We start from the raw sequence: 13,442 nt of genomic DNA on the forward strand, positions 1-13,442 counted from the left end.
TTTTAGTCAAGGTAAGTAAAAGGAGACTAAATATTATTGCTATAATAATGAATAATGAGAGTAACTGGTGAGAAAACTACCTGATGGATATCATTTATCATCAGTGTTATTGTTATTTCATTGTTGGTCATTTCAGAAAGTTGCTTTTGAAAATATCATCCAATACTATGTTTCATCTGTATTTACAGGGGAGATGGGACAGAAATATATTTAGATATTTGTAAATGATTAAAATATTTATATTAATTAATAAGACAATCATTTTCCTTAAGTGTAGAAATAATTTGGGACAAGGAGCCCACAAACTTTTAAAGAGAATGCCCTTTATTGCAGGTAGCCCCAGAAGAATTTAAGACCAGCATTGGGCGTGTAAATGCATGTTTGAAAAAAGCTCTCCCAGTCAATGTGAAATGGCTGCTATGTGGTTGCCTCTGCTGCTGTTGCACACTGGGCTGCAGCCTGTGGCCTGTTGTTTGTCTCAACAAGAGAGTAAGTAACCATTTTATTGTATAATAACAATAAGAGATAACGATTATTGAGCACTTAACTATGTGCCAAGAACAATTTCCAAGTATTTTACATGATGTATTTAATTTTTATAACAATGCTAATCTTCATTTTAAAGATAAGGAAACTCAGGGACAGAGAAATTAAGTAATTTCACCAACCATTATCAACTCTTATCACTTAATATGGGTTACCATCATTTTAAACAAATGCAATGTAAGAGGAGTACATAAGTAAATACACATGTAAGTGGAATTTACTTATGAAAACCCAAATCTGTAATGTAAGATATTTCCAGCTACAGTTATATGGGAGAGCTCCTTCTGATCCAGAGAAAGGCAGAAATGAGTGTAACCAACAAAGTCAGGGTGAAAATCTTGCTTAGTTTTGAACATGTTACAATAACTTGCTAATATAGCAGTACTATTTATGTCTTGGATTTGAGTTTAACACTACTATTTTAATCTCTTTAAATTTTCATTTTACTCTCTGGATTTTTTTGCCCAATGGGAAGATATCTTTAGAAATTTTAATGGAAGCCGATGAGGAAAATTAATTCATTTTTCCTAAAATTCTTTCCCTGTACCACACTGATGATTTCATTTAAGCTTTTAAATAATAATTAGCCCACAGAACACCATTGAAAATTACAGCACCTTGGGGAGGAATAATTAATGGTACAATTGTTTCTTAAAGGGCAAAAATTATACCCAAGAAGTACTCATTATTTTTTCTTTCCTTCCTTCTCCTATCTTCCTTAATGTTTACTTCAGAAAGTCAAATAATAAAATACCCATAACCATGTGACTTTTAAAATGGAAAAGTTAAAGCATTTATTTATTCTTTTGGTAATTACCAATTGATGAGAGCTTTACTTTAAATAGAGATTAGTTTATTATTTGTCAAAACATGGACAGTATTCCCAAATGGCTTTCTATAAGTTAAAAATAATAGGATAAATTTATTTTCTTAACTGTCATATCTTACATTTTTTCAATATGTTCAAGAATCATGATGTATACAACCTACTCTAAAATGTTCTGGATAGAAGGAAGGAAGGGAGGGAGGGAGGAAGGAAGGAAATAGCATGGATGGAATGAAATAGAATGGGATGGAATGTTAAAAAAATGTTGCAAGATGTTAATATTGCAAGATGTTAAAATTGGTGGATTTGGGTATCTGGGGTGGTGGGAATGTTTGAGATCTCTGTATGGGTACTATATTATTTTTGCAACAGTCCTGTATGTTTGAAATTATTTCAAAATAAAACTTGTAAAGCATAAAATATTAAAATCAATAATTCCTTTACCCATCCCCATTTTAAATATATTTTTTCCTTTATTAAAGAAGTTCTGGGTTTACAGAACAATCATGCATAAAACACAGGATTCCCACATACCAACACACTATCAATACCTTGCCTTGGTGTAGAGCATTTGTTACAGTTGATCATAACACATTTTTATAATTGTACTATTAATTAAAGTCCATGATTTAACTCAGGGTTCATTGTTTCTGTAGTGTAATTCCTTGGATTTTATTTTTTTTTCTGTTACAATATATACAATCTAATATTTCCCCTTATATCATATTCAGATATATATTTTGGTGCTGTTAATTGAATTCATAATGTTATGTTACCATCACCAACATCCATTACCAAAGCATTTCCATCATTCCAAATAGGAAACCTGTACATTTTCAAAATATACTTTTTTTCTTTAAAAAAAAGAAACTTAGATTACGTAAATGTTACATAAAAAATATAGGGGATTCCCATATGCCCCTCTCTCTAGCCCTCCTACGTTTTCCCACATTAACAACATCTTTCATTAGTGTGGTATGTTTGTTACAATTGATGAATACATTTTGGAGCATTGCCACTAAGCGTAGATTATAGTTTACATCGTAGTTCACACTCTCTTCTGCACATTTTTGTAAATTATTAAAAGATATATCTTTTATGTATGTGTCATTGCAATGCCATTTAGGACAATTCCCAAGTCCAGAAAGTGCCCCCAAATTACACCTGTTTTTCCCTCTCCCTCCCCTCAGAACCTCCAGTGGCCACTGCCTCAACATCAATGATAAAAGTTCTTCCATTGCACTGTCTATATGCCAACTGGGCCCTGAACCTTAGCAGAGTTGCAACACCTACTCTCTGGTTTGTTGGACTTACCCAGGTCAGCTACCGGGGAGTTGAGGATGATCAACAACCATACCAGGGAACCAAGAAAGTCTACAGCTGCAAGCAGGAGAATTCCATCCATCAGCCATGTGAGTGCTAAGGCCCTTCTTGATTTAGAGGTGGAGTGGACATCTCCATCCCAGTGTCTTCAGGATGGTGGAATAAAATATGAACTAGAGTGGACTTATTAGTATTCTAATATAGAAATATTGTGACTCTAGCAATGGAAGAAATTATATCATTGATGTGGAGATAGTGGCCACGGAAGTTGCTGAAGGCAAGGAGAGGGAAAAAGAAGTTTGATATTAGGGCATTTTTGGGACTTGAAGTTTCCTGAATGATATTGCAGGGACAGATGCAGGACACTGTGTATCGTGTCATAACCTACTGTACGGACTGGGAGAGAGTGTAAACTACAACATATGCTATAATCCATGCTGTGTGGCAATGCTCCAAAATGTGCTCATCAAATGCAATGAATGTACCACACTTATTAAAGAAGTTGATGTGGGAGGAGTAGGGGGGTGTTGGGAGTGGGGTATATGGGAACCTCATATTTTTTAATGTAACATTTTGTGTGATCCATGCAGCTTTTTAAAAAATAATAAAAAAAATAAAATTTAAAAAAACAAAAACGTTCTTCCACTGCTAGAATAACAATAAGTCTATAGTAGAATAACTCTAAGTTCATTCTAGTTCATCGTTCATTCCCCAATCCTAAGGATACTGTGATGGTGATGCCCGCTCCACCTCTACTTGAGAGGAGGCTTAGATTCCATGGGGCAGATGGATGGGACTATTTTGATTGCAGTTGCAGACTCTCTCTGTTCCTTGAGATGGTCATTGTCAATCGTCATCTTCTTGTTAGTTGTCCTGGGTAAGTCCAATGAACTGGAGAGTAGGTGTTGCAACTCTTTTGAGATTCAGGGCCCAACTGGTACAGAGACAGCCCAAAGATTTAAGTCTCTTGGACATACACCTATCAACTCTAGTACTAACTATAGCTTCAAATAGAAGGGGCAGAAGAGCCATTTGTAGGGAAACCACAACTGAGTCTAACTCTGTCATACTGGGGAGCATAAATTCTAAAGTAGGGCCCACGGACAGGGCACCAAACTCATGGGCTGTCTGTCCTGCCTACAGCATAACCTCTGGAATGACCTCCCGACTTTGAAGTGTCTTAGCCATATGAACTCATTTGTCTTTACCCTTTCCCCCTTTTGGTCAAGGTCTTTTTCTAGTGGCATTGCTAACTGGTACTTTGTAGTCATTTTAATCCTTTTCCCTATTCCCCAACCCATCCCCTGGTAACATATATTCTGGACTCTGACTATGAGTTTAATTATTTTAATTGTTTCAAATCAGTGAGATCATAAAATATTTATCCTTTTGTACCTAGCTTATTTCATGTCTTTAAGGTTCATCCATATTTTCATGTGTATCAAGACTCTGTTTCTTTTTATGGCTGAATAATATCCCATTGTATGTATATTACCACATTTTATTTATCCATTAATTGGTTGATGGACACTTGAGTTGCTTGATCTTTTGACAATTGTGAATAATGGCGCTATGAACATTGTTGTGCAAATATCTGCTTGAGCCCCTGCTTTCAATACTTTCGGGACCTCTATTATTTTTAAAGCCTCAATATGAATTAATTCATGATTTAGATGGTCTATTCTGCAAATAAAGCCTATCTCAATCACTTAAGAACAGAATTTTTGGTTTTAATATTATCTAGGATCTGTCTTTCTTGCTGATGGCCTAGTTAATCTTTACCTGTTTATTAATACCTCCACAGAAAGTCTGAAACAGAAGCCATTTTTTCAATTATTTGATTTTGTTATTAGTGTTCTGAAAGAATATTCTGTAGAAAATGAGATTAATACTGATGCTGTGATCTCTCCTTATCCCCCATTACTTTGGGCTTTTTTTTTTTTAAGATTTATTTATTTATTTAATCCCCCCCTCCCCTGGTTGTCTGTTCTCTGTGTTTTTTTGCTGCGTCTTGTTTCTTTGTCTGCTTCTGTTGTCGTCAGCGGCATGGGAAGTGTGGGTGGCGCCATTCCTGGGCAGGCTGCACTTTCTTTCACGCTGGGCGGCTCTCCTTACGGGCGCTCTCCTTGCGCGTGGGACTCCCCTTCATGGGGGACACCCCTGCGTGGCATGGCACTCCTTGCGTGCCTCAGCACTGCGCATGGGCCAGCTCCACACGGGTCAAGGAGGCCCGGGGTTTGAACCGCGGACCTCCCATGTGGTAGACAGACGCCCTAACCACTGGGCCAAGTCCGTTTCCCCATTACTTTGTTTAATTAAGAGTTTATACTATAGACTATGGATTAGAGTGGACTTACTGATATTCTATTCATGAACTATTGTGGTTAGTAATCGAAGAAAATGTGGCATTGGTGTGGAAAAAGTGGCCATGGTGGCTGCTGGGTGTGGGGAATGGGAGGAAGAGATGAGATGTGGAGGCGTTTTTGGGACTTGGAATTGTCCTGGGTGGTGCTGCAGGGACAATTACCGGACATTGTAGATCCTCCCATGGCCCACTGGATGGAACGCAAGAGAGTGTGGGCTCTGATGTGGAGCATTGACCATGAGGTGCAGCGATGCTCAGAGATGTATTCACTAAATGCAATGAATGTGTCACGATGATGGATGAGAATGTTGCTATGGAGGGAGTAGTGGGGTGAGGGGTACATGGGGACCTCATATTTTTTGAATGTAATATTTTAAAAAATGAATTAAAAAAATAAAATAAAAAATAAAAAAAGAGTTTATACTGAAGTAACACCTGTCAAGCAAAAATTTATTTAGTACAAAAGTCATAAACTGTCATCCCACGGGCCAAATCCAGCCCACTTTGTATTTAAACATTTGAATCAATTGTCGGCATTTAAAATTAGGATGTTTAAAATAAAATCCAACCTCTCTTGAAAAATCTAAAGATCTACAAGTACTGGATCCACATATTCATGTGTCAGCAGTTGGCTCTAGCTGAATGGTGGCTACTCCCTTCCGATAGAACATTGCCATCTCTAATTCAGCACAGAACCACTCAGACCACTTCGTCCATTTCCATTATATGCCTTGCCCTTAGCTCCTGAATATGTACATGTCATATTCTTAATAGTATGCTAGACAATGAAACATTAAGCAAAAGCTAGTATCCTTGTGCAAGTCACTCTTTTTTTTGCAACTTCAGTTTCCTCTCCTATAAAATCATATTACTACTTGGTGTTTTAGTTCCTGGCTGCCAAAGCAAATAGCATGCAGTGGGTTTGCTTTAAACACTGGGAATTTATTGACTCTCAGTTTAGAGGCTAGGAGAAGTCTAAAATCAAGGCATTATCTAGGTGATGCTTTCTCCCAGAAGACTGACATTTTGGGTTGGGCTGCCATGATCCCTGGTCTTTGGCTTTTTTCTTACATAGCATTGCACTTGGTAGCCTCTCCTGGCTTCTCCCTTCTCTTCCAGGTTCATTGGTCATTCAGTTTCTGGCTGCTCCCTGTGGCTTTTTTCTCTGTCTTTCACTCTTCTTATAAAGGATTTAAGTAATCCAGATTAAAGCCCAGCCTGATTCATTTGGACCACACCATAACTGAAGTAACATCTTGAACAGATCTTATTTACAATGTTTCTACAACCACAGGAATAGATTACAGTTTAGAACATGTTTTTCTGGGGTACAATGCTCCAAGCCACTATACTTTATAAGGTAGTTGTAATGATTTTAAGGAACCTAACTGATTTTCAGTCTCTTTGGAGAAATAAAAAGTAAAACACACAATTTAAGAACTTTTCTGCCTGCATTACTACTTTCCTATCTGTAAAATATATTGAACTGAACATAATCCTTTAGTTGAAAGGAATATTACACACATAGCCCAAATGTCTTATTTTATGGATGTGGGAAATTAGGCAAAGAGAGGTGAAGTTACTTTTCCAGGGCTTCACAGTAAATGGCACAACAGAAAAATAATCCAGTTCTTTTGTTTTTATTTTTGTCTTTGTGACACTGTAATCTCTTGACTACACCTTGTTTCTTAGGTCTAATTTCTTGATTGTGAAAGGAGAAACATTACAATAAGTGGTATGATAAACATTTGGTCCTCAGTTTTAATTCTCTAGCAGGAGTCTGCAAACATTTTCTTACAGGATGTGGCAGTGTGAGATGATTTTATGAATCCCAAAAGGAGAAAGATTATGTTTGTAAATTAATCTATTCCTCTGGATGTGATAACCTTTGATTGCATTAAATTCAGCTGAGGTGTCTTTGATTACCTGTTAAGATTAGGGCTTTTGATTTAGCTGAATCCCTGCCCCCTTCTTCGGTCTAATATAAGCAGACATTCACACAGACACACAGGAAGAGAGAGCTGTCATTTTTTATCCTGTCATGTGATAGAAAGGAGAAGGCTCAAACAGCTGAGGCCCCAGGGACAATGAGCCATTTTGCCTGAAAGCTTACAGCTGAAATTGGGAAGACAGCAGAATGGCCAAGGCTGATATAGAAGGCCCAGAAAGAAACAAGCGCTATGCCAGGAGAGTGAGAAAGACCTAAGAGACAAGCCCGATGCCAGCTTGCAGCTGAAATTGGAAGAAAGCAGAGCAGCTGAGCCTAAGAGAGGAAGCCAAGAGGGGAAGGCTGAAACCTAGCAGAGATCAGCAGCCATCTTTCTTCACCACGTGACAACACACCGGGATAACAGTAGCTGACTTTGGTGAGAAAGCATCTCTGCTGAAGCCTTGGTTTGGCTTTGAAACTGTAAGCTTTTACCCTCAAATATACCCCCTTTATAAAAGCCAACCGATTTCTGGTACTTTGCATCAGCATCCATTTGGCAGATTAATACACAGAATCAGTGAGTAGTTAAGCTTTTTGGGCCATGTGTCCTCTGTTGCAACTATACAACTCTGACGTTGTAGTATGAAAGCCACCATAGACAATATGTAAACAAATGACCATTGCTGTATTCCAATAAAACTTTATTTATATAAAAAAGGCAGCAGGCTAGATTTGGCCCTTAGTTTGCTTTCCTGCTTTATGCAGGATGTGTATTCAGCTTTATGGAAGTCATGTCTCTGTTTTTCCACAAAATAAAATGGAGGTAATGTGATTACTCTATCCTATTTAGCAAGGTTGCTATATGAACTATGATTGTAAAAGGTTTCCAAGAAAAGAACTTCTGTTTAAACAATCTGCCTTATAAATTATTTTTAACCAGTATAATTCATGGATATTTTTTCTAGCAAACTAGATGACAGTGAACAGGAATATATATTGGGATACAGTGAGCTCACCCTAGTCTCTCTTGGCTCTCGTAGAATTCCAAAACTATATGATTTATTAAGTGAATTTTGTACCTACCCAACTTTTACATCTACCACAGAAACAATTGTGATATTATAGGCAATTTTCAGGCCTGGAACCATCCTTAAATTTGAAATTACTTTACCATTTACCTTCCCTTACCTTTTTGCTTAAAATTATGCTAAATTAAGAGGAATATTCAGAGAGAAAGAAATATTTATCAGTCTCTCATTATGAATAAGACATTGTTTTAGAAGTTAGAAATTATTTAACCAGTTCACTGTCTTGTTTGATTTTCCATCTTTTTGCACCTAATTATAAAAAGAAGGAAAAAGGAATATGACAGAAACAAAAGCCTGAGAATAATAATAACACATGGAAAAGAAAATCATCTGTGAAAGGAGGGACAAATAGATTTAGGCAGAATACCTGTAGGCTCTATATAATTTAGGCCTTTTATTCATGCTGTTCATAAAATATATCCTGTGCTTTGGGCTGAGATAGAATTTTATAAACCTAGTGCATAGATTAGGGTCATAGCCTTCCTTTTGAAGTTTCCTTTTTTTAATTTTAAATTTTTTATTTTGAAATACTTTCAAACTCACAAGACATGTACAAAAAATAATACAAACCCAATATAGGGAACTCCATCCCCCCAGATACCCAGATCCACCAATTTTAACATTTTGCCACATTTGCCATATCATTTTATCCATCTGCCTATCAGTCTATCAGTCCATCCATCCATCTGTCTATCCATTTATCTATTTATCAATCCATTTTTTGAACTCTGGAGGGTAGGTTGTATAATATTATAATCTTTAAACATTCAGCACTTAATATTGCCATGTACATTTCCTAAGAACAAGGATATTTAATTATGTATACACCTAAGTTATCCAAAATTTAACATTGGTACAAAGCTTACAATCTATATTCCAATTTTTTATATGTCTCAATATGAAATTTTTAAAATGTCCTTTAGAGCCTTCCCTCCTCTCTTGTTAAATTCCATTCAGGATTACATATTCCATTTAATTGTCATTGTTTCTTTAGTAGCTCTTTCTTTATTGTTGGAACATATACACAAAATTAACTTTCCTGTCTAAACCAAAGCATACCATTCAGTAGGATTAATCATATTCAATATGTTACGATACCTTCACCACCTTACATCACTAAAACTTAGCAATTTCCTTGAACAGAAATCCTATACTCATTTTACATGAACTCTCCATTCTCCCTCCCTGCCCACTGCCCCTAGAAACCAGTACTCTAATTTCTGTCTGTATGATATTGCATAATCTCTAACAGATTCTTTATAGTTAGCATAGGGCTTGAACTTAACATCTTAAATCTTTAACATTCTCATTTGCTTTAGTATCAATTAACTTAAGTAGTATGCACAAACTATGTTCATATACCCCTCCATCCACCAACCTTGCTTTAGTTCGTCTCAAATTAAATATTTATACATTATGAGTCCAAAACCACTTATTTATTATTACATTTTTATATTTGCCTTTTAGATCCTGTAGGAAGTAAAGAGTAGAGTTACAAACCAAAATACAGTAGTACTGGCATTTATATATAACCCTGCCAGAGACCTTTATTTTGCCATGTGGCTCTGTTCTGTTGTCTATTGTCCTGTCCTTTCAACCTGCAGAACGCTCTTCAGTATCTCTTGTAGGGTTCTTCTAGTGGTAACAAACTCTCTCTGCTTTTCTCTGGGAATGTCTTATTCTCTCCCTCATTTTTGTATTCTTTACTTTATCTGTTTTTCTGACTATATGATTTTAATCATTCTATCTTCCACTTCATGTATTCTTTCTTCTGCCTATTCAAATTCGGCTATTGTATGCCTCTAGTGTTTTTAATCTCTATTACCATGCCTTTTGTTCCCATACTTTCTAATATGTTTCTTTTTATGCTTTAAGATTCTTCTTTATGGTCATACAATGTCTTAATATCCTTTAGCTCTATATCCATATTTTCCTTCATATCCTTAAATTGATGTAGGGGATTTGTTTGAACTTCTTTTATTAGATTGTTCCAAATTCTGCATCTCCTCTGAAGTTTTAATTTGTTCCCTTGCCTGAGCCATATCTTCCTGTTTCTTAATATGAATTGTATTATTTTGCTGATGTCTGGGCATCTGATTATTTTAATGAAGCTCAACAAACTCCAAATAGAAAACTATTTGAAGATCAGGTTCTCTCTCTTGTCTAGGGTTTTACTGTTGATTGGCTTTGTGTTAAAACTCTTCTTTGTTTCAGCTCCAGGAGAAAGCATCCTTCCTTCTTTTCTTTCTCTGGGAATCTTGATCTGTTATGTTTGTTTTTGTGCAGAATTACCTACACAGATACTATGATTTGTTTAAATTCTTTCCCTCACTCAGTGCCCCCTATTCCTTATAGTTTTCAGTACTGAGACCTATCCTGTCTTACAGCTGTTCAGTCCCCTCCCCCCTTTTTTTCTTTGAGGCCTTTCTGCCTCTGGTTTCTTCCCCAATAGGGTATCCCACGCTGGGGAGCCAGATTAGGTCAATCCAGAAAATTCTACTTTGTGGTTAGGTGGTCCAGTCAACAGAAAATGGATTGAGTGCATGCATTTCTTGCTAACAGTTCTCCCATGGTCTCTTTCTCTCGTTTCCCCCCCTGGGGTCCATTTGTATGCATCATGCAGCAAAACTTAATGGCTTGATTTCCACCGAGGTCTGAAGACTTTGGTCCCTGTTTCTGGATATGCATGGGGTTGTAACTAGCTTCTGTGAGTGACTGTATAGTCTATTTCTGCAGCAGGAAGGACCTAGGCCATCCTGCCCCTATGTGACTCCCAAACTGCATGCGACCAAGTGAGGGGGAGGGGTATGGCCTGGTGGGTCTGAGATGGAAATTTCCTTCCTGTTCTTGGGGATTATATTTCTTTTTCTTTCATTCAGTGTTTGTGGAGTCCTTTTCCAGTCTCTATCATCTTCCAGAGTTCTAAGGAAGTGGGATTGTCCTTTTATTAGCTTAGAGGGGATATTTTTACAGGGGATGTCTTATACCAGTGTGTTGACATCACTCTAGTCTCCCTCATTTTTGAAAGGTAATTTTGCTGGATATAGAATTCTTGGTTGGCAGGTTTTTTTTGTTGTTGTTTTCAGCCCTTTGAATATGTCATCCCACTGCCTTCCTGCCTCTGTGTTTTCTGATGAAAAATTGGCACTTAATTTTGTTGAGGTTCCCTAGTACGTGACATGGTGCTTCTGTTTGTGACTTTCAGTATTCTCTTTATCTTTTGCATTTGCCATTTTGATTATGATATGTTGTGGCATGGGTCTACATGGGTTTTTTCCTATTTGGAGTTTGTTGAGCATCTTGAATGTGTATATTCATGTCTTTTATTAAATTTGGGACATTTTAAGGCATTATTACTAGGTGTATTCTAATGCTTTCTCTCTTTCTTCTCTTTCTGGGACTTCCACATTGTGTATTTTGGCATGCTTGATGGTATCTCACAGGTTCCGCAGGCTCTGTTGCTTTTTTTCATTCTTCCTTCTGCTCCTCAGACTGGATGATTTCAATTATATTATCTTTACGCTCACTGATTCTTCTTCCAGCTCCATTCTGCTGTTTAACTTTTCTAGGGAATCTTTAATTTCTGTTATTGCTCTGTTTGGTTCTTTTTTATAATTTCCATCTCTCTAATGGTATTCTCTTTGTGTTCATCTATCATTTTACTGATTTCCTTTAGTTCTTTGTTCATGTTTTCCTTTAGCTCTTTGAGCATGATTAGGACCACTTTTTCAAAGTCTTTGACTGGTATGTCCCATGTCTGGTCTTCCTAGTTGATGCTTTCTAATACTTTAATCTCCTTTTCCTGAGACATCACTTCTTGGTTTTTTTGTAGGGATTATAATTTTTTGTTGAAACCTGGGCATTTTGATATTTTAATGTGTTATTGCTGGAATTTAGACTTTCAAAGCATCTATTCCTTAAGGTTTTATCCTACTATTGTTATGACAATGCTATCCTTGAATACCAGGAGCTAGCAGCAAAGAAAATAGAAGTAAAAAAAAAAGAAAATATCTTTCCCAGTCCTCGCAGATTGACCTGTGCAAGTGCTCTTTTTCAGAATTTATTTATACAGTAAGTTTAGAGAATAGCTCTGGGCCAAAGCATACAGGCATGTATATGTGGCCCTAGGAATTCCCCCATTTACACAGATACAAATGTCTTTTTTATCTAGGATATAGTTTCCATATGGTCCTGCACACTGTACTGTATGTGCTACTGCCAACAATACTTTGCCCCAGGTGGCCACGTGACTGCTCTCCCATAGCATTCTGTAGGATAGTACTCTGTGCTGCCTTCTCTATAAAGAATAAGTTCTGGAATGGTGAGTCCCTCTGACCACCACCAGACAGATTGTGCTAGAAATATATGCTCTCAGCATGCCCATGAGGGCTACTCTGCTCCCTCCCAAACTGGCACCAAAAATCCATGCTGGGAGTGTGGGCTGACTCTGCACAGAGCTGATGAGGGTAAGGGTCAGCATTTGCCCTGTTACTGCAGTCCTTTCGTTGTTTTCTGGATCTTTTAGAAAGATGTTTTGGTCAGTTCTTATTGTTTGTTCAAAGATTCTGTGGGAGGCAGAGCTTACCTTTTTTATACCCTCTTTGGACCTTTTTTATTTTTATGTCAAACTTGAGTTATTTTGGATAACACAATAGTTGCTTAATGTATATATACAGACATACTCATAACAAAACAAGGAAGAAATATTAATAACCATTACAGTTCTCATTTCTGTAACTGGTCATGTGGTTGTAGCTCATATTTATAACTACCTTCTTCCATTACCCATTCCATATTCCCTTTACCTCAGCAAGCACCTCAGCTGGCCATAGTTCTTTGCTAGGTAGGGTGACCTAAATCTTCACTGCTGAACTTTCTGAGTCATTGGTAGTCCAGCCTACTTGAGTTGTTGGAGTTTTCCATTGACTTTAATCATAGGGCACTGTAGTACTAAGAGATGCCTAAGAGGATCTCCTTATTCCAGAAAAAGTTTTCTTTACTTCCATTGTGTAGTCACAGTCCTATTTCCCCTGGATAGTCAGGATCAATCACCCCAGTCAGTACAGTAATTCCCTTCTTTGCCTGTTGATTCAAAGGCATGAGGAGGCCAATATGGCCAGGTGGCAGTCTTAACTTCAAATTCGATGGAATCATTGTTGTGTCTCCTGGTGGAAGCATTCTTCCTTCGGAACTAAGATCTATAGACCAGCAGAGTTTAAAATTTCAGGGGCAAGAAGCAAAAATTTTCCTAGTGGATACTAGGGGTAGTAGTGAGTGGTGCCGCTCCCATTTCCACCCCTTAATTCTTGGAACCATAATCCTGGGTGTGGGAGAAACAACACCATAGAGTGCATGCTGATGTAT

The 13,442-nt window shown here is 37.2% G+C and overlaps 1 protein-coding gene across 7 annotated transcripts in view; it reads left to right on the forward strand.

The window, feature by feature from the left end:
• The window catches only part of CHIC1 (cysteine rich hydrophobic domain 1), a 113,596-nt gene that overhangs the window by 32,441 nt on the left and 67,713 nt on the right, over positions 1-13,442 (forward strand). For 5 of the 7 annotated variants that reach the window (XM_004470802.3, XM_071213007.1, XM_058291623.2 and 2 more), the window contains exon 3: positions 334-489. The exons of 1 other annotated variant lie outside the window; for it this stretch is intronic. In XM_004470802.3, coding sequence (XP_004470859.1) covers positions 334-489 — 156 coding nt within the window. Of the gene's footprint in view, positions 1-333; positions 490-2,690; positions 2,915-13,442 lie in introns of those variants that run through there. One more of the 7 variants, XM_071213008.1, reaches the window with a different exon arrangement.

The sequence above is a fragment of the Dasypus novemcinctus genome, chromosome X, assembly GCF_030445035.2.
Source record: "Dasypus novemcinctus isolate mDasNov1 chromosome X, mDasNov1.1.hap2, whole genome shotgun sequence".
Taxonomy (NCBI): Eukaryota; Metazoa; Chordata; class Mammalia; order Cingulata; family Dasypodidae; genus Dasypus; species Dasypus novemcinctus.